This window comes from Magallana gigas, chromosome 3, assembly GCF_963853765.1.
Source record: "Magallana gigas chromosome 3, xbMagGiga1.1, whole genome shotgun sequence".
NCBI lineage: Eukaryota > Metazoa > Mollusca > Bivalvia > Ostreida > Ostreidae > Magallana > Magallana gigas.
Window position 1 is genome coordinate 917,121 of NC_088855.1, and position 22,936 is coordinate 940,056.

A 22,936-nucleotide genomic window follows, 5' to 3' on the forward strand; every position below is an offset into this window, starting at 1 on the left:
CATGGTTTAAAATAATTTAATCATGTAAAATGAATACTTTGTAAAATAATGTATAAGGTATTGAATGAAATAAAATATACTTAATATAATTGACTATACCACAGCCTGTTAAACCCTCATTAAAAGTTGACACATACAGATGTGTGTTAAATAAATACAGACTGGTTTAGAATACATACTCATTATGTTGTCTATGTATTAAAATCTGAATATTGTAAATTTTAAAAAATGTTGTACAATGTACTTCAAACTTTTTCACCAACACAGCCTGTTGAATAATCATAACTTAACACTATTATACTTTTGGGTCTTTTAAAATGTTGAATATTCACGAAATGATATGTTTCAATAACTCTGTCACTCTGGTTGTTCATAACAGCTCAGTCAATGACTGAAGAAACCCAAACGTGTCCACTGTCCCTAGGCCTCAGCTCCCCAGGTGTCTGGTCCACAAGGAGTAGTTGATTTTTTTGGACGTTATTCTAGAAAAATATGAAACCATACTATGATTCTGATTTGAAATTATAACAATAGGTGATAATTTGCTCCATGATCAAACGACTTTATTCGGAGGTAAACCGACTAATTTTAAAAGGAAACTTTTGTTTGTTGGTCCCAGCAGCAGCACTGACCAGTTTCTTTAACTTATATCTACATATGATTCATAATATCAAAGTCATGCCAATCAAAATATGAGATTTTAACCTTGCGAGTATAGTTATAATTTTTTGGGGGGCATTTTTCACCTGGAGAAGGGTGCCTGGGGCGTTTTACAAATGATTACTTATGTTTGAGGTGTTTTGCAGGTAGATTACTTACATGGAATAGGTGAAGGTCATTTATTAGATATCTGCAATGTTTCACAGATTACTTACCTGGAGTAGGTGTTGTCCAACAGCAGTTAGTGGACAATTATCAGATGTCTGAGGTGTTTTACAGGTGGATTACTTACCTGGAGTAGGTGTGGGACATTAATTAGATGTCTGAGGAGTTTTACAGGTGGATTACTTACCTGGAGTAGGTGTGGGACATTAATTAGATGTCTGAGGAGTTTTACAGGTGGATTACTTACCTGGAGTAGGTGTGGGACATTAATTAGATGTCTGAGGAGTTTTACAGGTACTGGTGGATTACTTACCTGGAGTAGGTGTGGGACATTACTTAGATGTCTGAGGAGTTTTACAGGTGGATTACTTACCTGGAGTAGGTGTGGGACATTAATTAGATGTCTGAGGAGTTTTACAGGTGGATTACCTACCTGGAGTAGGTGTGGGACATTACTTAGATGTCTGAGGAGTTATACAGGTGGATTACTTACCTGGAGTAGGTGTGGGACATTAATTAGATGTCTGAGGAGTTTTACAGGTACTGGTGGATTACTTACCTGGAGTAGGTGTTGTCAAACAGCAGTGAGTAGACACCGGTCTGTTTGGCGGTCAGCTCCCCTCGGACTGCCTGTTTGTGGGAATCACACTTACAGGCCGGTACCAGGAAGTGAGTGAGGGTGGGGTCAGGCCGGTCAAACTCCACGTAGGTCACACTGAAGATCACATCCTGTCAGGTGACAAAAACATACATATACATGTTTACTCAATCAGTGGGAAAAACATGTCGTTTTCATACACCAAAGAATGACCAGTACAACCATTATAGTGCATCTCATATACCTTTTGGAATGTTTGCATTAAAAAGATTATGCAATAAGTAAACAGTTATTGGAAAATAATACAATATAAGTTCTATGCACAGCTTAGGCATTTGCACAGAAAGATTCCTTTAGAAATAAAATCTAATTTGAAAAAAAAAAAAGATTACAATAAAAAATGAAGTCATACAGACCTTGGGTTGGGAAGTGAACTCCCAGCACAGCACCGTGTTCTGTTTATCAATCACCACGGGAATGGCATGACTTTTACCCGGCTTGATCCAGAATTCACTTGAGTTGTTTACCTCCCCTTTCTCAAGCTCTGCTGCCTTAATGACTAGACCAGTGGTGACACTAAACACAGCACAAATAAACGATATTAGATCAAATCATTTGGGATCCTTTAAAAATTTAAAGCATATAAAAAAAAGTGACTAGATTTTTGTTCATTAAATTAACATATTAGCAAGATTCAAAATAAGTATCCTTGGAAAAAACAAAACTAGATGTGTCGTAATGCCACAAATACCCCCGCAGGTGACCAAAATTTCAAATGCCAAATTTAGTGTAATGTTTGTTTGATTGCAGAATAAGTTAAAAGTCCCTGAAAATTTCTCATTTTCTTTTAAGTTCATGAAATATAACTTCGAACTGGAACCAAATTCGAATTGACCTGTATTTTCTAATAAATTGACCTCATGTGAAATGATAATTTTACATATGCATCACTTCAAAAGTTCGAGAGAGGAAACTAAGTATTCCCATTACCGGTGTTTCCTAAGATCAAGAAGCATAACTCTGTAGAAAATCATTGTACAGGAGCTAAATTCTAACACAACTTTTTATTCTAAATAACCTAAATATGAAATATTAGTTTTATATATGCATCCCTTCTAATTTCTATAAGAGAGCCACATGGAGAATTTCCCATTTTTTTCTAAGTTAAAGAGGCGTAAATCTGTCAAACATCATATTAGACCGATATTATACATTCAATCACAACCTATATATTTATAAGACACACCCATATATTAAATTTGAGTTAAATGTGTGCAACAGTTGTTGATATAGGGATTGGAAAGTGAAAGATGAAGGAATGACAGAAGGATGGAAGGATGAGAATGACGGAAGGATGAAAATGACGGAAGGACGAAATGACAAAACAGAATAACACTATATGCCCAGCAATTCCATGGCGGGGCATAAAAAAGATACAGTCAAACCTCATTATCTCGAACTAGATGGGACTGGTTGAAAACTTCGAGATATCCGAGTAATCCAGATATCAAGGGTAAACTACTTTACGTTTGGGACTTAAATATCACTTCGACATATCCATTGTATTCAAGATATCAGTGTTCAAGGTACCGAAGTTCAACTGTATATATGGCATAAATAAAACCTGTATTCTAGCCTACAAAGATGATGCCGCATGTGGTTTATTGAATTATTGTCTATACATGTAGTATGCAAATTAAGATGGCAATGTAATTCTTGTATAAAAAAAATAGAAATGGGTATAAGAAAGCTCAAAATTTTAAATCTAATGACAGACAAAAAAGTAGAATCTAGCAAAAACACACTCTCTTTTAAAACAAATGGTTAAACATAGTTTATACATGCAATTACTCTGAGTGATTCAACAACAACTCTTGAATATTTTTTGTATTTAAAAATTCCTCCTCTGTGTAATTTACTTTGTATCAAAAATAATCAAGTGTTGCATTAGTGCTTTTGTGAGCTGAAGGTAAGGAATACAGTAAAACACGGTTATAGCGAACACGCTTATAATGAATTGATGCTTACAGCGAAGTGATTTTCATTCCCTGTGACTATATTACATGTTGTAAATGGATATAACGAATTATGCTTATAACGAAGCAAAACCGCCCGTCCCTGGCGCTTCGTTATAACCGTGTTTTACTGTAGTTTATTTCCTAATTTGGATAGTAATAGTGTATATTCTAGCAAGTGCACTTTATATTTTGTATCAGAATGCTTACTTTGGGTTAGGACTAGGTATTCTAAAACATTATACTTGTACTGCATTAGAGTGTGTAGTTAATAGTGTATACATCATAATGACATCATTGAGTATACTATGTGCGTACTTTGGGTTGGGATCCTGGTACTGGTAGTCGTCAGACGAAGCGCTCTGGGATCTCGCAATCTCCTCATCACTGACCAGGTGGAAGATTTCATCCTTGGTCAAACCCTCCGCTCCATCCCTTCAAACAATATCAGATCATACAAGTTGATCTTTCAACCCTTTACCCCTTTCATTCAAACAAAGAAAAATATGTAACAAATGGAAGATTTCATCCTTAGTCAAACCCTAAGTTCTTTGCTTTCACAAAGTTACCATAGCAGAAAACTTCTGCCACCTACCCTAGACCTCCATTTTTAGTTCTTTGAATTTATTTAAAATCTGACACTTGTCTCACACTTTCCCTTTTTGATTCTGCGAATTTTCTGACTTCTGACACTTACCCTACACTTCCCTTTTTAACTCTCTTCACTTCGTCCGTCTCGTTCTGTCCGACTACAGAGATGGAGATGTTTGCTGCCACCTGTCCAGGTACCACAGCCTCCTCGGCTTCCACATTCTCCCTGGGGGCTGTCTCAAGGTTCGGTGTGGACTGTCCCCTCCCTGGGTCTTTGATGGGGGTGGAGGTATGTTGGAGAGGGTTGCTGACCTCTGGTTGACCCAAAGTTTCAGTGGACAGAGTATGATTCTCACTAACACTGCTGGTCTGAAGACTGGAGTTTTCTGGATCTTCAGCTGAAGCAATAATAATAACTAATTTACCAAAAAAAAACACCATAAGTGTCCTTTCTTGGGTATGATGTCCATATAACTGAGCATTATAATGAGGTTAAATGAAAACACAATCAGGAGACACTCTGTATAATGATTGAGACTCTTAACGAACAAAAACTTGAAACCAGCATCTATGAAATAAAGACCTGTAGTATAATCTGTATACCATACAGGAAAATTATATGAAGGGACTAAGTGGAGAGTTTTAATGAGGACTAAGCAGTGAGTACCTGGGACGGGGGGACTGAGGACTTTGGGCGAGGTCTGCTCCTCCTCTTCACTCTCTGGCCCCTCCTCCTCCTGTAGGCGACTGATCATGGAGGTACTGAGGGCATCAGACTGTGTGTACTTCTGGTAACACAGATTACAGGCCCGGGACTTCTTACTGAGGGAGAAAACAACACAAAATTTCACACATTCTAACAAAATGCCACAAAAATAAAATATTACTCAGGCATTTGGTTATTTTCATTTCAATACAGTTAAAATTGAAAGTATAAATGTGATTAACTCATAAATATATAAGAAAATAATATAATTGAAAATAATTGTCATGGTAGTGTGATGAAAATATAAAACTTGTTCATGCTTTTTGGCATTAATAACCAATGTCTAATTATGAATTTTAGCTGAAGAAAAAATTTAAAAAACTGTTTTTTTACAAAGTGATCATGTTATAAAATCTTTTAATTATGCTTACAAGAAAAAACAATGTTTAATGAATACAAGCCTAAAGCAATGGGTCCTGGAGCTGATGATAATGCAAATAATCATGCAAATAACACTTCAAGTTAATAGGAAACTATTACTTTCTAATTTTATTGCAATTACAATTGATTGATAACATGAACTCAGATGGAAAAAAAGCTAAAATCAGAGGAGTTTCCAAAGATGAAGTCAAGCAAGCTTTTTTAAGTAACAATGTTTCAGTAAAGTATGACAAACATTACCTTAATGGGACCCTTAAGTATGGGTTTAAAAATAAAAAAAAAATGGTGTCAGTCAACATTTATTAACATCATGCCTAGTATTTTGACAAGGTCAGTGTTTTGATGTTTGGAACCTCATACATGGTTGAAAAGGTGGCATGTTTAGTAGAGAAACATTTTGCTAATCATAAACATATTCGGTTTTAGGATGTTTTATATTACAATAACAAGGGTCCACAGCAACTTGGTAAAATTTGTTGAAATGTAAATGTATAAACATCTAAGTGTTGGAAGCAGAGATTGGAGAAAAAGAAGATTTTGCTAAATTGATACACATTCATGTCTATGGAGCAAGCTTGAACAACTGATAAATTTTTAATGATACATACATGTATTTCACAATAAATAATCATTTAGTTTCAGACTGCAAGCTGTCCACATTTGGGAAAAAAATGATAATTTAAAAGCCACAAAAATATATACTGGTTAACATAAATACAGAAGCCTGTTTTGCAGTAAGAAAATACATTAGTTTTAATTGTTTACACTTTATGCAGACTTGGGAGTTACTGATTTATGAAGTTAGCAAAATCTTGGACTTTGTGATGATGCTTGCACTGGTAGGCTTTGATTAAGTATGATAAAATAAACTAAAATGATAAATCTTTGATAATCATCGACAGATATACATGAATATGTAACTGTTGCTACAGTTGTACAAACCTGCTATACGCAGTATATAAGTATTTGTTGCTATAGTTGTACAAACCTGCTATGCGTAGAGTTTACAATATTGTTGCTACAGTTGTATAAACCTGCTATGCGTAGAGTTTACAATATTGTTGCTATAGTTGTACAAACCTGCTATGCGTAGAGTTTACAATATTGTTGCTACAGTTGTACAAACCTGCTATGCATAGTCTACTTAACTGTTGCTACAGTTATACTGGCCTGCTATACGTAGATAATAAGTAATTGTTGCTAGAGTTGTACTGACCTGCTATATGCAACATATCTAATTGTTGCTACAGTGGAACTAACCAGCTATGCATAGAGTCTACAAAATTGTTGCTATAGTGGTACTAACCTGCTATATGTAGAGTCTACAAAATTGTTGCTACAGTTGTAACAGAATACCCGACCACACAGCCGACAGTGATGCTGAAAATAAAAATGTCTTCCATTATCAATCAAAGCAATCAAAAAGAATAATTATGTGACTGTTTACACAACTCAAAATAAAACTTTAGAATTGGTACTCTCATAAAGGAAATCTCACTCAAGATATATTATATAAATAGTGCCTGTTTGGGAGGGTAACAGTTGAAATTGACACCCCGAGAAAACCATTGTCAACCGACGCGAAGCGGAGGTTGACAATGGTTTTCGAGGGGGTGTCAATTTCAACTGTTATCCTCCCAAACAGGCACTATTTATTTTGTTATACTGAATGTCTTTTTTAAAATTTTTAAGAAAATTTTACTGCTTTTATATAGGAATAACGTGAATTCTACAGCGAACCGTACGCGCATAATTTTCGCACATGTAACATTTTTTAATGTTACCCGTTGCCAAGTGCGTTGCTAACGCTGAGGGTAATAGTAAATATTATTAACTGCGTCTTAACCAATCAGATTTCAGTATTTAACATGAAAGTATAACAATAAATATTGCTATACAAACTAAAATGCTGAAGCGTACTTCAATGTGCCACAATTAAATTAAATTAAATATAAATAATATAATACAAATACAATTAAATAAAATTAAAATCACAAAAGAACTTTTAAATCATCTTAAACACTGAAGGTTGAACACATGACAAAATTTATCCAAAGCAAAGATGCATGCTTTTAACTAAAATTATCACCAGTAAAACCATAGATTTCTTGTAATGCTGATTATAGTTAAACAAAAAAATGCATTTTAATTTAGGGTAAAAAAAAGATGGTAAATCAAAAAATGACAACATGCACCTTTCTAACCATGAAGGTGAACTCGGTTTTACAGCCCAGGCAGTGTGTGACCGACTTCTCGTCCATCCACTTCGCGGTCGACTGCATCTTCTGTTCGTAGGTTAGGCGGTCCGTCTGCTGCCAAAGATTGTCTTTCTCCCTGCATTTACAAACAACATATTTTCATTTATTTAGTTTTTTTAACAATAATCTCAATGAGAATTTCAAACCAGTTTCAAGTGAGAAAAACCATGCATTGCTTCACAAAGGATCAGAGCCTGGTGCACTGAAGATTCTATAATCTGTCCCTGCATGTGAAATGATCAAGTTCAATTTTGAATGAATGGAAATAAATAAATCAAAGATAGAGAAAGCACAGTTGAACTTTAGTAAATTAATTATCAGCAACATTTTGATTACCATGGATAAGCCAAAATGAGTTTCAAGTCACAACCACCATTTTAACCTCTATTTATCAAATCCTTGGCTATCAAGAATTCTTAACTTGGTCCTATTGAGTTCAACTTGACAAGGTAACAATGTTTCATATTATGCATTATACATTTAAAAACTTACTTTGTAAGCTGGACAATTTTCTTTTTCAACTGTTTCATATCACTTTTCAATTGTGAGATCTCCCTGTCCTTGTTCTCCTCAATAGAATTCAACTCATCTTTTTGTTTTTCTTCTTGTGCCTGAATGTTACATGAGATTCAAATGTTACAATAAACATTGAAGCTTATTTAAGCAAATTATTCATCATTTCAAAAATTTTTCTTCTTTTGCATGCATATTAAATAATGTTCAAATCTTACTTAAAACATTTAAGCATTTTTTTTTTTTTTATCAAAATAATTGTTTTTAAAAATTACTTTGAAATATAAGATCTTGATTAAAATTACAAAGGCAAAGGTAAACTGTCAACCTCACCCTAAGCTGAGAACAGAGGCTCTCTTTACTTTGTAGATCTTTTGCTTTCTGTACAAAAAATGGAAGCAAAATCAGAAACAGTTGATTAAGCAAATCTATTCCAACAAATCAATGGACAGTAAAAACTTGTTTCGTTTGAATACAAATATAGCGAAATTCCAGATATAGCAAAGTTTTGTAGAATCCCTGGCAAAATTTTTAACAAATCGATCCTTGCAAACTTTTCCTGCTACAACGAACCTGGTTTTAACGAAGAAAAAAGAACTTATTTGGAGTCCCATAGACTGAGGTGAAAAATAATGAAATTTACATCTTTTATAACAAATTGTTTTAAATTTGAAAACTAAGAAATACTAATCAACATAATTGTTTGAATGAATTTAATTCACAAAAATCCTTATGTTTCCCAAACAATTATTTAATTAAGATTTCTAGAGATTGAAGGGTTTTTTATTTCATGCCTCAATAACCAAAACTGACAGTCAACGAGATAAATCCACTGGTCTCTTGGGCTTGGCTATAAACGCGTTTCACTGCATATTGATAGGACATGGAATCAACATACTATTGAACCAGAAACTTTTGGATTGGTGAATGGTTATGCGAGTCACAGAGAATAAAGCAGTCACATTCGATGCAATGAGGCAGTTTACCTGTGTGTTTGCACCTGTACACACCTGCGATAATTCTCCTGCAAGCACTTCTTTCTCTTTCTCTAATGATGACACTTGGGAGCTCAAGTCTTCAATCTTCAAAACAACAAGTGTTATATGCAATTAAAACAAAAACTTGTCAGCTTGGATTGAAAAATTAACAGAAATGAAATTCGATTGATGATAAGGGGAGAAATGATAAAATCCATGAAAATTAAAATAAAACTAGTACATGTAATATTACTGCAAATAACACATTTCACTTCATCATTGATCTTGAAACTTCAGAAAATCTTAATTTTTTCAATGAATTAAAATATTTATAACATTTGTAAATTGCAAATTTTCATAGATATTTTGAATTCTTCAATGTTTAACAAATCAATTTACCATTATTTGTACTAAATAATAGTACATTAAACAGAAAGCCTGAATTCCTAATGGATAAAGGAAAAGAGGCTGTGATATAAAAGGATGCACGACAAAGTTGTAAACCGTTTAGACCTCATGGAATGATCCTTCACACTTAAAATTCACACAAAACTATTTACTCATAACTTTTTCAATAATATAAATATGTTTTAATCATATTCAGTTTAAAATTTTTAGTAGCTTGATTGAAAAAAGATTTATAAATCTGGCTGTCAGTCATACATTTTTAACATTGTAAGTCTGTACGCCTACCTGTTTGTTGATGTTAGTGGCCTCTGTCTCCCTCGCTTGTTTAATCGTTAGCAGTTCCTCTTGTAGGGTCTGCGTCAGTGACTCTTTCTCATGAAGTTTCTCTTCATAGCTCTTCAAATCGATCTCTTTGGAAGCATAGCTCTGTTAGAAAAAACATATTTAACAATAGACAATTTCTATGTAATAACAAAAATGTTAAAAAAATAAAATACTATCACTTAATATAAGATTTGTAACTGTCTAAGGAACATTGTCATGCTTTTAAAGCTCCACCTTCTATAGACTTTCGAAACATAAACAAAAATTCGCAAAAAAGTTAGTAACAAACTTAAAAAGTATTTTGTTTTGTCAAGTACATGTACCAAACCCTTTTGTGCATTAATAAGGAAATATAATTAAAAATGCAACAGAAATAATGTTATCATCTGATTTTTTCCATTTGTCGTCTTTAGAGATTTAGAGGGCAGTCAAAGTGTTGTAGTGCAATTCAAACCAAAAATTCTGGTACACTGTGTGTGAATTGATAAAAAATTTAAAATCTTGAACAGTCTTGAGAAAATTGATTTCACTACATGTATCAAAAATTCATAAATCTATTAATATATTGTGCACTACTTCTTGACTTCAGGTAACAATACACACCTGCAAGGACTTCTCGTGTTCGATTTGGTCAGAGCTGAGCTGGAAGTTGAGTGCCGTGATCTCCTGCTTCAGTGTCTCTATCTCCGACACTAGTCGACCCTGTGACGTCTCCCCCTCCTCCCTACTCACCATTAGACTCTGGTTTTCTGTCATGGCTTCCGCTAAAGACTGCTCCAACTTTTCAACAGTCTTTGATTTTTCACTTATCTCTCTCTCCAACTCTTTTACTATCTCCAATGTTGAGCCTCTGTCTGAGTCACTTTCTGATAATGTCTTTTCTAACACAAGAATCTTTTCCTCCATTTCGTGTTTTTTACTCTCCCAATCACTGCTTTTTTGTTCAAGTTCAGCCTCCACTTCAGCTAGTTTTGTCTGGAGTCTACCAATCTCACTCTGCTGAGACTCTCCACATTCCTTTAGTGTTTCTATTTGTTGAGAAAGTTCTGAACTCTCCGTCTGCAATTTCTCCAGTTCTTCCAACAACTTACTCTTTTCTTCTTCAACACCTGTACTGACATCTTGGACATTCCTCAGGCTGAGTTCAGCCTCATTCTTTTGTTGTTCCGCCTCACTCAGCTGGTTCTGTAGCTCACTCAGCCGTTGTTCTAGCTCCTGTTTGTCACTCTCTGCTCTCTCCTTCTCACTGTCCACTGCTTCCAACTGGGAGGACGTATCCTTCAGCTGTTCCCCAATAGTATGAACATCACTCATAGCCTCCTCTAGTTTCACCTTCAGGTCTGTTCTTTCACTTTCCATTTGACCTACAAGAGTCTTGTGATCTTTACACAGTTTCTTTTTCTCCTCCAGCATCGCAGATAATTCCCGCTCTACATCAAAAAGCTTTGTATGCACAGCTTTCTTTTTGTCCTCCAACTCATTCTTCTCTTCCTGCATGAGTTCAATAGTTTTTTGGACTTCACTGTTTTTCTGAACAAGTTCCTCATATTGCTTTGTCAGGTGTTCATGTTCAGAGGTAAGATCCTTGAGTCTGTCCTCCCACTGCTGAGCCTCCTCCCGGTGTCTGAGGACTTGTTCCTCAAGTGAGGACACTTTCTCCTGTAGCTGCCCAATCATCTGAGACTGAGACAACAATGTCTGCTCCTTCTGGCTGATTTTCTCCTCCAGCGATTTCCTGACTTCTGTATTGTCTTTGTTGGTCTGACAGCTCTGTTGTAGCTCAGATTCTGTTTTTGAAGATTTTTCCCTCATGGCTGCGATTTCACCATTCATTATGCTAATTTCCTCCTGTAATTTTATGTTCTGTGCATTAAACCCCTCGCTCTCCGTCACTGCTTCCTGTAGCTGTGCCTCAGTCTCCCTCAGCTTTTCCTCCAACTGCACAACCCTTTCTTTGGTTTCTGATAAGACATTGTCCTTTTCCGACATTGTCTTCTGTAGATCCCTTTGAGCATCTAATGTAGTTTGAACTTCTTGTTGCAAACTCTGGTTTACTGCCTGAAGTTTGGATATTTCAGTACTTTGATTTTTCAGTGTCTGCTTGCTTTCAGTTAAATCATTATGAATCCTAGACTTTTCCATGGACACTTCATTTAATTTATTTTTTACAGAGTTTATATGATCACATAACTTTTCTAGCACCGATGAAAATTCTGAGTTTCCTTCAACAGCTGGTACCTGCATAGAAAGACAAAGCCAATATAACAACATGATAAACGTTTTTTAATTTGATTAAAAATTTGATTTATTGTTTTTTGAGAAACCATTGTTCTTTCAATTTTTGGGAGTTGATTTTATTCAGCTCTCCTATGCAGTTACTCTGGCAAACCGGAAATGAAACAGTGTTTGAACCTAAGCACAAATCATCACCGGACAAGACTTACATTATGTAGTTCTTAAGAATAATCGATAAATTCAATGTAATGTATGCTGAAGCATTGTTTTTCAAGGAAACATATTAAAAATACCTTGAAAATAGTCAGGCTTTAAATGGTGCGAACAATTTAGATATTTTATGTAGTCGTTTGTATTGCTACGCCAGAGTTCAATTTAATCTCATTCAACCAGATTTTCAGCTGTCTCCGTACATCTCCAACAAACAGAAAGTCTCCCTTGCTTGTCATAGATTAACGACGATAGCCAAGCGTCTGGTTGAACAAGACTATAGTTCAATATTGCTTGGATCAATACAATTTTGACTGCTGATTCAAAATTAAATCTTGTTAGAAAAGTCTGAGAATTCATATTATAAAACTGAGCGTAATTGAAATACAGATTAAAACTACATGCCATGCAAAATAACATCATTGATTTTAAAATAAAATCAACTTTTAGATTTTAGAATATTATAAAACTGAGCGTAATTCAAATACAGATTAAAACTACATGCCATGCAAAATAACATCATTGATTTTAAAATAAAATCAACTTTTAGATTTTAGAATAAAATCAACACCCGTCAGTACTTCAGTACTTTCATTTTTTTTTTGCTTTGCTTTTCATAAATTATTAAAAATTCAATATCTCTTTCTAATCAGTGAAATGAATATATACTTGGAACAAAATTGAAAAATTTTGCTTTTAAAAAAACTTAAAGTTAATTAGTAATAAATTTCCTTAAACTTGGCCTAACTAATTTTTAATTGATTTGCTAAAAAAACCATTATGCCTATTCCAAAAAAACCTAAATCTACATACCTGTCCAAGCTGGCTGTCCCCATCCTCCGACAGAACCCACTTGACAGAATGAAGCATGCTCTCCATGGCTTTATCCTTGTCTTCAATAACCTGAAGTTTTTCTTCCACCAGTTTCTGGTTTTCTTCCTTAGAATTACTAACCAGTTCATTCTTTTCATTTGCATGCTTTAGTTCTGTTCGTAGATTGGAGCAGCTTTGTTCAAGGTTCTCTTTTTCATGTAAAAGATGCGACATTTTTTCATTGAGCTTGGAGCAGGCACTTGTTTTTTCTTCAAGAGAAGATTCTAAATTGAAAATTTTTGTTTGAGTTTCATTTAACTGTTCTTCTTTCTCCTGAACCTTGGATTCCTGAACCTTCAATTTGTCCTGGAGGTCAGACACTTGAACACTCTGGTCCTTCTTCATTTGTTCGACATGTATACCAAGTTCAGTGATCTCTTTCTTCTTCTCCTCTAAGCACTTCTTATTCTCACATAATTCAGCATCCAGACTAGCTTTCTCTTTCTCCAAGCTTTGAGATCTTTCTTCAGCATTGCTTAGTTTAGTCACAAAATCACTGAGTTCTGCTCTGATTTTCTCTGTCCTTTGTTTGTTATTTTCTCTCTCTTTCTCGGCGTTATCTTCCATCTCTTTGACTTTCCTTTCCAGCTCACCCACAGCTTGCTGCCACCTCTCCTCCCCCTCCACTTCCTCTTTCTCCATTACCTCTATACGTAACCGCCTGGACTCGTATTCCCGCATGATTTCCGCTAGCTGAGTCTCTAGTCGAAGTTTCTCGGCCTCCACCTCTTTCAGATTTCCCACAAGTCCCTGCATTTGATTGACGGAGTCCATCCTAGCGGAGGCCTCACTGTCTTTACTAGCAATCATATTTTCAATGCGCTGAAGTAACTCCTGGTTTTTGGACTCCAGAGTTTTTACCTTTGCTTCCTGGCTGGAAATTTCTTCGGATTTCTTTGAATCCCCCTCAATGCTGTTTGCAAGGTCTGACATTAGATTCCTAACCTACAATAAATCATCAATCTAGTATGTTAAACTATCTTGTAAACATACAAAAGAAGAACTGAGGTACATTTAGTTAAACAATGGAGGTTTTATGAACACCTGCTGTATAATGATAGTTAGGTTGGCTGTTGATATTAGTTATGAACTATATCAAAAAATTTCTACTTATTAATGAAAAAAATTCTATAGGATTTCTGAGTATTCATATAATATTACATATTATTCAAGATGTATCTTTAATATTTAAACTCCTCTTCAAAAACCTGTCTCTAGGACCATAAAACTTGAAAATCTCACTTTCAATCACACTTTAACAAAATGGATATAGAGCCAAAAATTGGGACTGAGACACGATAGACACAGGAACTAAAAAGTGAGATTGAGATCAAAAGAGAGCTTATGACATAATTCAGTAGTCCTTTTCTATTAATGAATACAGCTACCTGCATCTGAAGGTCAGCATTGCTCTTCTCCAGCTCTGAGACTTGAGTCCTTAGACTGTCATGGCTGCCTTGGTGGGAGGTCTCCAGCCTGTCAATCTTCTCCTGGAGGCTTCGCCCCGCCTCCTCCCTCTTCTTCAGGTCTTCCTCCAAACTCTTCACCTCTCTCTGTTGAACCTCCCCCCTCATCTGCATCTCCTTCTCTTTGGATTCCACCTCCAGACACATTCTGTCATGGCTACAGATACATTAAAAAAAATGCTATAAAGGAGATATACCTCAAAGGATATATCTAGGCAACCAAATACATGTACCAATATTGAAGTCCCTTAAATTAGACTTGTGTGTACATGTACGTGTTTGTGTCTCTTGTTCACCTCTTCTGAAGCTCCTTATTTTCCACTGTCAGTGCCTCGTGCTGAGTCTTTAGATCAGCGTACTGCCCCTGGAGGATTTCTATCTCGGACTTTGTGTGGACTACAGACTGCTGTAGACTTTTCTTCTGCTGCTCCAGAGCCTCGATCTGGTCGCCATACTCCTGTCTCAGACTGTTCTCCACGTCAAACGACTCGCTAAAAGATTCTCCACGTCGATTCTCCTACAAAAGTCAATCACACGTTACACAACTAAATTACAACTTATCGCACACAAAAGTCAATTCTGACACAACAAACTAACAATTGTTAATGAGAAAGTTGATGATAAGAAATAAGGATTTTAAAATCAAATGATATATAAAAGAGCTTTACTTAAAACAATGCATTTCATTCAACAATTCAATCTTCATTAGCAAATGTATGTTTTAAAAGTAAGTGATGGGGATTTTCTTTATTAATAAAAATAAGATTTTTATCATTTATCTTTACATCTCTGTGACTGAGTTATATCAACTGAATACTTCACTGACCTGAATGGGAATACTGATTAGACTGCTCATGCTGTCCGCTCGACTTGGGGGGTTCCAGTTTTGATTTCCTGGGGTTTTCCTAAAACACCCAACAAAAGTTACCTCACTCAATCAACCAAACATGTCTGTTTGTCTCCGTTTCCATTAGATTATCAGTTTAATAGTGGCGATTTCATCTTATCTTCATAGTGAAGTTTCTTTTTTTAAGAGAATTTAACAATGCAATATACTTGGAAATCTCAAAAAAAAATTGAAAATATAAATACTTGGCAAATGATGGCCAGGCATTGTCAAGGTCATAACCCCTAGGTGCAAGGTCGAACTGAAGGTCAGTGAGGTCATAAAGGTTACTGATCAGGGAGCTGCTTTTGTCGTGATTCAGCCATATTGACTTTGGGTGAAAATAGTCACTGCAAAAGAAAAGAAAGGCAACGTTAGGAAGAGACTGAATGATGCTTTATTAGAAGTATTCTTATGTGTAAATATATATATTAAATAGACTCTTTATTTCAAGTCATATGCATTATTTTCAAATTATAAAACAAAGATGTCTGATGTTTTTTTTTACATGTACATGTACTAAAATTAGATGAACCTGTGCAAAATACATAAACTGTAATAAACTGTAATAAACTGTATAAAAACAACCCCACTTATAATTTGTCAGAGATTCTGCCTAGATACATTACATGGTATTGTGTAGTCACCGTTTAAGACCTCAGTATAAATATCCTAGCCCTCCCAAATCTCATTTCCATTAAATTTCTTACATTGTACTCTACAATGTATTTGTCTTTCATATTACATTAAAATGTCATAAGTTTATAACACAGAAAAACTTAATATGCACTCCTGGACCAAACAAGCTTTGTGTACTAAGGATACAGAACTGAAAGGAGTATCTTGTGAAATGCTGAGCATATCAAGGATACGGAAGTACCTTGTGACTTTTCCGTTCATGATACAGGCCTGCAGACTGTCCGCCATTCTGTTGTGCATCAAACAAAAGCGCAGAAAGGCTCGGCCCTTACCCACAGAAGTCTTGTACTGAAAGAGAGCTATTCATCAAAACCAGAGTAAACTCGCACCAATTATATTAAATCTAAACTAAATAGAATACAATCATAGAAAAAGAAAAGAAAAGTTAGACCAGTAAGGGATCAAATGTACTAGTGTCTATTAAGCACACAATTATGAGTAAAAAAAAATTATTTTTTATTGTTAGACATTGAATTTATTCTCAGCTCTGACACAACATCAATGAAATTCAAATTCTTAAGATTGGTACCATGTAACTGGCTGGACACTATCCATAAAATTTCACAATGATCTGTGTCTATTCACAAAAAAACCTTCATGTACATGTATGAACTGTGTTATACATAGAGGCAAAATATTCAACACATAAACACTGTGTGCATTCACCAAAAAACCTACATGTATCAACTGTGTCAAACACAGAGGTATAATATTCAACACATAAACACTCTCCATGAAAATAGAAATATCTGAATTTTAAGTCTGTGTACTTACATCTCCAAGTGTTTTCACATACTTAATCCCATCATTGATCCCCTTTGTAGATCCCAAGCAGTCACAGATGTAATCCCAGTAGTCCTTCTTCTTCCCCAGTATTGTGTACTTATCTTGTAAAAACAAAAACAGTACTTTATTATAGACCTTTGTTTGCATGAACAATCGTCTAGTAATAATTAAAAATAAACTTGACCTCTCCACACCTTTCATGTCGGCTCTCAGCAGGTACTCCAGTTTGGCACAGAACCGCTGAAGTTGTTGATTGTCATCGGTCAGTGGCTGCTGATTGTCCTCGAAGTCCGACTTCAGGTCAGCTATGCACTCTGACAACACACAAAATACAGTTTAGAATAACAATGTACAAAAGCTACGGTTCAATTTAACAGTATTTCATTAAAAGTTAATGAGATTTTTTTTCAATGTACATGTACCACTGATATGTGACAACTTTTTATCTCAACCAATCGGTTTTTTTCTTTAAAGGAAAGACAGCAAGAAACATTTCAACAACAAGCTTTTCTTGTGCCTCATAAAGTATTCTCAGACACTAACAAAAAGTTCTCTTTTGTTTGAGAATAACTTACCAGAAATATCCTGAATGATCCGATCATTCTGAGGATAAGACACAAGGGTAGGGGATGAGGACACCTGTGACCCAGGGGACGATGCCACTTGTTGTCCACTCCTGGCAAAGGGCACAGTGGGTGCCGACATGGCTGCTTCTTCTCTGAGAATAAGTATATGGATATTAGAGCACTTGTTATTAAGCATATTCCATATAGATTTCCAAAATATACTGTAGGAATATTTTTTCAAGCATATAATATCTACAGGTTTCAGTGGTCGGTGTATGTCCTTACTTTAGACCGGTTTTATTCACAGTTTTTGGCCAGTAAATTTTCCCTTACATTTATTGAACTTCTAAACACAAAAGTTTTCACTTGTTAAGCTTAGTAATACATAAAGTTGTAAATTAAAATAATGCAAACATTTTCACCCATTAATAATCATTTTTGCTATAACATGTATTATGAAAGTCAAACGTGGGGTATTCATTTTATGAAAAGAAGAGACCAAACATGGTACCTCAAAACCTAATTAGACCTAATGTGGTAATGCAATGCAAAAAAGGTTATGATAGCAGGATTGATATATTCATGTACAAGTGTCAGAGTATAATGATGGTGTTTTATTTCATTCTTAACTAAATGAGTTTTGCCAATGTCTCTCTTCTGTAACATATTCTACTATTTCTAAATTCTGTGTAACATTCGCATCACATTGAGGAAGTGAAATGCCATTCACTGGTGCTACACCACTTGAGAACTCTTACTTTCAGTTGGCTGTTTAAATTTCAAAGTCCAACTTCGTATTCAATAAAGTGAGATGAATACCACATTGAACAGACCCTATAATATTTTTTTTCAATATCTGGATACACTGTTGGATCAAACGACAATCTATATCTACAAGAACATTCACCACTCAGCCAGTAGCAGCAGAACTTGAAATGTCGAATTATATAGATCTATAGTTTCACTCTATTATCTACGATTCAATACGCATGCAATGATGGTACATTTCACAACAGTGTATCTCACATCCTGGTTACCTTACTTCCTAGTATGGATTCCCGGTTCTAAACTACATCTTGCACAAGTTTTAGTCTGTGTTCTTCTATCCTCGCAAAATGAAAACAAACCTGTCACATGACCTTCCGAGAGATTTATTATTAACTCGTTCCTTGACTGTTGAAAAAGAAAGTGAAAGTTGATTTGACAGTTCAACAGCGAAAAAGGCAAAACCAACCACTAATTTTTTGATATTGTAAGAAACGTGAGTATTTAAGTATTTTTACATTTATTCATATACACACAACGTTCAGTTTTAGATTGAGTTTGTTGTCTTAGACTTCGAAGTCAAAATGAAAGTACAGTTCAGAGTCTAACAGTAACAGTCTAACGACGTTGCCTGTAATGTGTAAACGCACCGTAATGATCTTTAAAAAGTCTGTTTCTCTCCGCGGCCAATTAGAGGATTTTTTTACAGGAATGGGGGGGGGGTCTAAGGATATGTTTGCTAGAGAGAGAGAGAGAGAGAGAGAGAGAGAGAGAGAGAGAGAGAGAGAGAGAGAGAGAGAGAGAGAGAGGGGCCTCTGACATTTACTCATGGCATGTATGTTCATGACTTTACATGGCTCTTAATTTGAATAAGGAACACGGCCATTTGCAAATTTTTCAGACCAGCAGAGCCCTACGTACCTTATCCTTAATCATGATATGGTATCAAAACATAAATCCTGCATGGATGCTCTTGGCCAGTACCATCTTTGCTATAGACAAGGATTTTTGTCCACTCCGCTTCTTAAAGAGTTTCTGGGGAGTAAAGTAGACTAAAAACCGTTGAAGTACTCTAGAAAAGAAAATGATTCTCTTAATTAATATTTGCTTAAAGCAGTGTCGTCCCAGGGTTTCTGATCCGCTCCACTCTATGTAGAACTGAGCGGATCAGAAGCCGTTGACTATAGTCTGTCCCAAGTTATTGCTTCCATCACTTTTTGATTATTTTTAATAAAAATACACATACCTTTGAAAGAAATACATTGAAATCGTTAAAAGGGAATATATCCAATTAAGATATCTTCATTGAACAATTATCATTTTTCACTCATAAAAGTTCACAGGAACGAAAACACAAATTTTGTACGGAGATTTATAATGGAAAATGTTTACATATTTTCTCCATTCGGAAGTACTCGGGATACCTCGCGCAATTTTTCAACGTTATCATCCGGGCTTATTAATGGCTGATGCAATGCAAAATCCCCGTAGACTTTCTATTTTCGGGATGTGTATTGAAACCTGAAGCGGTGGAGGGGGCGTTTCAAAACAGATAATCTGGACATTTTTCATATTGATGGATGAACGTAGTTTGAGCACAAGGGTATTTATGATTATCGAAATTCAAGCAAAAAGTGTTGGAAGCAAAAACTCGGGACAGAGTATATATAGGGAAGATGCTCTTAAAAAATTCTTCTTTCAATAAAAGGTCATTATTTAAGTATTTTATTAATTTAAGGTCACGTGATGTCGTCACCTACATGTAGGCCAGACGGTCTCATGTTAAAGGAAGCACTACTCCGTATGTTGGAAAATGCAATATCCTATGACGTCATATTGCTAGTGGGCAGGAATGGTCAGGAAGTGCGGTGTCATAGTTTCATGTTGAGCGCGCGAAGTGACGTGTTCCAAGCTATGCTGGAGTCCCCCCGGATAGGAGCGGAGACTGAGAGGGACGGAGAAGGACGGGCGATAGTTCCCATGCCGGATGTAGACAAGGAATTCGTCACCTGCTTCATCAGGTATACCCCCACAAACGTCATATTTATATACCGTGTATACCTTAAAAATTCTTTTCTTTTGTTTAATCATAAAACTAAAAAAATACCCCTTAAATTAAAAAAATAAAATAAACTAAAAAAAAAAAGTTTTAAAAAAAAGTAAAACTCATACAATTTAAATTCCAAACAAAATAAATCATAAAACCTCCGATTGATGGTAATTTAAACGAAGTGTTTAAAATACTCTGCAGATCTATGTAAATAATTGTTTCTTTTCAGATACTTATACACAGATGACGTAGATCTAACACAAGAAAATGTCATGCCGCTGTTATATTTAGCCAGAAAGTATTTGATCCAAACACTTACCGACAAGTGCCAACAACTGATAACTGCTGCCAACCTGGAGGAGCCGGAGAACGCTGTAGAGATCTTCCACCAGGCGTTTCTGTTTGACATGGAAGATTTGATGGATGACAGCATGAAGATCATTAACCAGAGCACGAGGCAGTGCCTGGAGTCAGCCGCCTTCCGCTCGCTGCCGCAGGAGTGTGTTCGAAAAATAATCGCGGACGATCACCACCAGGTGGAAGAAGAGACTATTTATAGAAACGTGATGCGATGGTGCGAAGAGGAGTGCCAGAGAAGAGGACTGAGTGAGAGCGACGAGGAGTTCCGAAATGTTCTTGGTGATATTTTATACGAGATACGGTTTCCAAATATCGATGCGCGTTTTTTCAGGTCATCCATTGAGAAGAGAAGTCTACTCACGGAACAAGAAAAGCAAGAGATTGAAACGTTGTTGGCTCGTCAAGATAATACATGTAGCAGAAAGTCATACCAAGGACGCTTTAAATGCAAACCAAGAAATATTTGCCAGAGAGTGATCCGAATGACAGAGGATGGAGAAGCCATGTTGTTGGATCAGGACCAACATATAATTGCCTTCCAGTCGTCCATAGACTGCCTAATGCATGGAATCGTAACGTACGGCCTAAGCCAAATTGAAACACCGGAAAAGTTTAAAATTTTGATTGATCTCAAGGATGATAACAACGGAACAATAGTGTGTGATGAATTTTGGGTGGAATCTGTTCCCAAAACCAAGCTGTATGACGTTAGATTTCAGAAAGCCGTAGAGATTGAGGCAGGCAGGCAGTACGAGATAAGCATGGAGCTAGCTGATGACAACTGGCACTGGATGGGGAAGCTTGGACGCCATTCTGTGCCTTTTCGAGATGGGGAGGTTATTTTTACCGGATGCGGTAGTGGTACGGAGGAAACCAATATGCTCGGCGGTCAGATTCCTGGATTAATTTTATCCTGATTACTCCTTCGTCATCAAAATATGTTTGATATATTAGGTGCTTTGACAATTAATTGTGATTTTAATTTGTTATCCTATATATGAGAGAGAGAGAGAGAGAGAGAGAGAGAGAGGAGAGAGAGAGTTCAAAAAGAGAAAAGAGGGAATTTATTTTGCTTAATTTGAAGCTTACAACCAAATGGTTATTATGCAATAAACACTTGAAAAAACGGGACTTGCTGACAACTTTTCATGAATTGACCAATACCACAAATTTTTAACAGAAATTTACTGGTAACTATAACTTATAGTTATTTTTGTGCAAAACTGTAAACTGACGTAAAGGCTAAATTAAGAATACGATGGTTCATATTTACCATGTTCAAAAATACTACGCATGCGCTACAAAATGCTATTAGCTTAAAGCTAAGACAAAATAAAGGAAGAGCTCCTGACAGCCACAAATAATTCTGAAAGTACATAATCAAGTTCAACAAATTATTAGCTGTAAACACCATCAAATGAAGAAGAAAAACTCTATAATCAGGATCGCCGACGCCTACATACTATTAAACTTCTTTTAGAATCATTTTAACACGAGCTTGGAATAAGTTACAGGAATGCATGCACTCATTTAAAAACTGAATGGTTTTGCCATCATACGATCAAAACCAATCAAAGATGGCCGACTATGAAGAATGATAGATCTGTTGTCTTGGTTACATGTATATATGGAGCGTGTCTTTATAGTTGTACTTCAGAGGGACATGGTCACGATTTTGGTCAAATTCTATTTTTCTGTTTTTAATATTTACAATGCTTTAGGAATGCATTTCTAATGATTAAATGAAATTTGAGAGTCAATTGTTAAGTTATAAGCAATATATACAGGGCTCACAGTTCTTTGTCATGTAAGCAAGGCTCGTGCCCTGTTTTTGTTTACGCGTTGGTTCAATATACTAGTAAAAAATCATTTTCAAGCTGATTTGTCTATCTTCTTATTCATTTCAAGCATCAATAAAAAAAAATCCTACACATTCAGTTTAGGTCTAAAACTGGAATTTTGCACTTCAACATTTAGAATGTAAACAAAAGCTTTGCTTACATAGCAAAGAATTGTAAGCTTTGTAACTCGCTTAAAACTCAACGAATGACACTCAAATTTTGGTTGCCTATTAAAAATGCCTTGCTGAAGCATTGTAATTATTAAAATAGAAAATAATATTTGACCAAAATCGTGACAATGTCCCTTTAAGTGGTTGAAGTAATACCGGACCATGTCTACTGATCTCTCATTGTATGACGGACTGTCTGTCCTGGCCGATCCAGAATTTCATTTCTTCATTTCCCGTTGCACTGCACGAAGGACTCTGGTGTCTTGCACACATTGGGTGATTACACTCAGTATAATATACAACGGTTAAAGATTCATTAAGCTTCCTTTCAAAAGATGGACGACCAGGCGGTAATTGGTTTAATGAACCGAAA

General features: G+C 35.6%; 2 protein-coding genes across 8 annotated transcripts; one reads left to right on the forward strand and one right to left on the reverse strand.

The window, feature by feature from the left end:
- Position 1: 1 nt before the first annotated feature.
- Positions 2 to 19,093, reverse strand: LOC105325383 (FYVE and coiled-coil domain-containing protein 1). Of its 7 annotated transcripts, none has more exons than XM_034482096.2 (25): positions 19,064 to 19,093; positions 18,420 to 18,550; positions 17,387 to 17,529; positions 17,006 to 17,125; positions 16,800 to 16,912; positions 16,207 to 16,313; positions 15,533 to 15,676; positions 15,267 to 15,345; positions 14,737 to 14,957; positions 14,363 to 14,597; positions 12,915 to 13,919; positions 10,260 to 11,894; positions 9,618 to 9,758; positions 8,958 to 9,029; positions 8,281 to 8,328; positions 7,927 to 8,045; positions 7,372 to 7,510; positions 6,483 to 6,556; positions 5,417 to 5,428; positions 4,697 to 4,851; positions 4,136 to 4,427; positions 3,757 to 3,873; positions 1,840 to 1,999; positions 1,385 to 1,554; positions 2 to 482 (listed from the first exon to the last, which is right to left on the reverse strand). In XM_034482096.2, exons 1-25 carry the CDS (start codon positions 19,076 to 19,078, stop codon positions 428 to 430), a joined length of 5,502 nt encoding a protein of 1,833 aa, XP_034337987.2. In that variant the 5' UTR covers positions 19,079 to 19,093; the 3' UTR covers positions 2 to 427. The 7 variants fall into 7 exon arrangements, with proteins under 7 accessions (XP_034337987.2, XP_034337983.2, XP_034337982.2 ...); XM_034482092.2 differs by having other exon boundaries at positions 7,381 to 7,510; positions 8,934 to 9,029; XM_034482091.2 differs by having other exon boundaries at positions 8,934 to 9,029.
- Positions 18,516 to 21,567, forward strand: LOC105325381 (BTB/POZ domain-containing protein 6). The gene is made up of 3 exons (XM_011424909.4): positions 18,516 to 18,638; positions 19,881 to 20,163; positions 20,422 to 21,567. The coding sequence occupies exons 2-3, from the start codon at positions 19,889 to 19,891 to the stop codon at positions 21,467 to 21,469; spliced, it is 1,323 nt and encodes a 440-aa protein (XP_011423211.3). The 5' UTR covers positions 18,516 to 18,638; positions 19,881 to 19,888; the 3' UTR covers positions 21,470 to 21,567.
- The last annotated feature ends 1,369 nt before the right edge of the window (positions 21,568 to 22,936 follow it).

What these genes read in the sequence shown, in the direction of transcription:
- LOC105325383 (XM_034482091.2), bottom strand. An exon ending in TAATCAGTATTCCCATTCAG is followed by an intron (nt 14,958 to 15,266) that starts GTCAGTGAAGTA and finishes TGACTTTTGTAG; the next exon opens with GAGAATCGACGTGGAGAATC. An exon ending in CCACTAACATCAACAAACAG is followed by an intron (nt 9,030 to 9,617) that starts GTAGGCGTACAG and finishes GTTGTTTTGAAG; the next exon opens with ATTGAAGACTTGAGCTCCCA.
- LOC105325381 (XM_011424909.4), top strand. Translation starts at nt 19,889, where the DNA reads ATGTCGTCACCTACATGTAGGCCAGACGGTCTCATGTTAAAGGAAGCA. An exon ending in TTCGTCACCTGCTTCATCAG is followed by an intron (nt 20,164 to 20,421) that starts GTATACCCCCAC and finishes GTTTCTTTTCAG; the next exon opens with ATACTTATACACAGATGACG.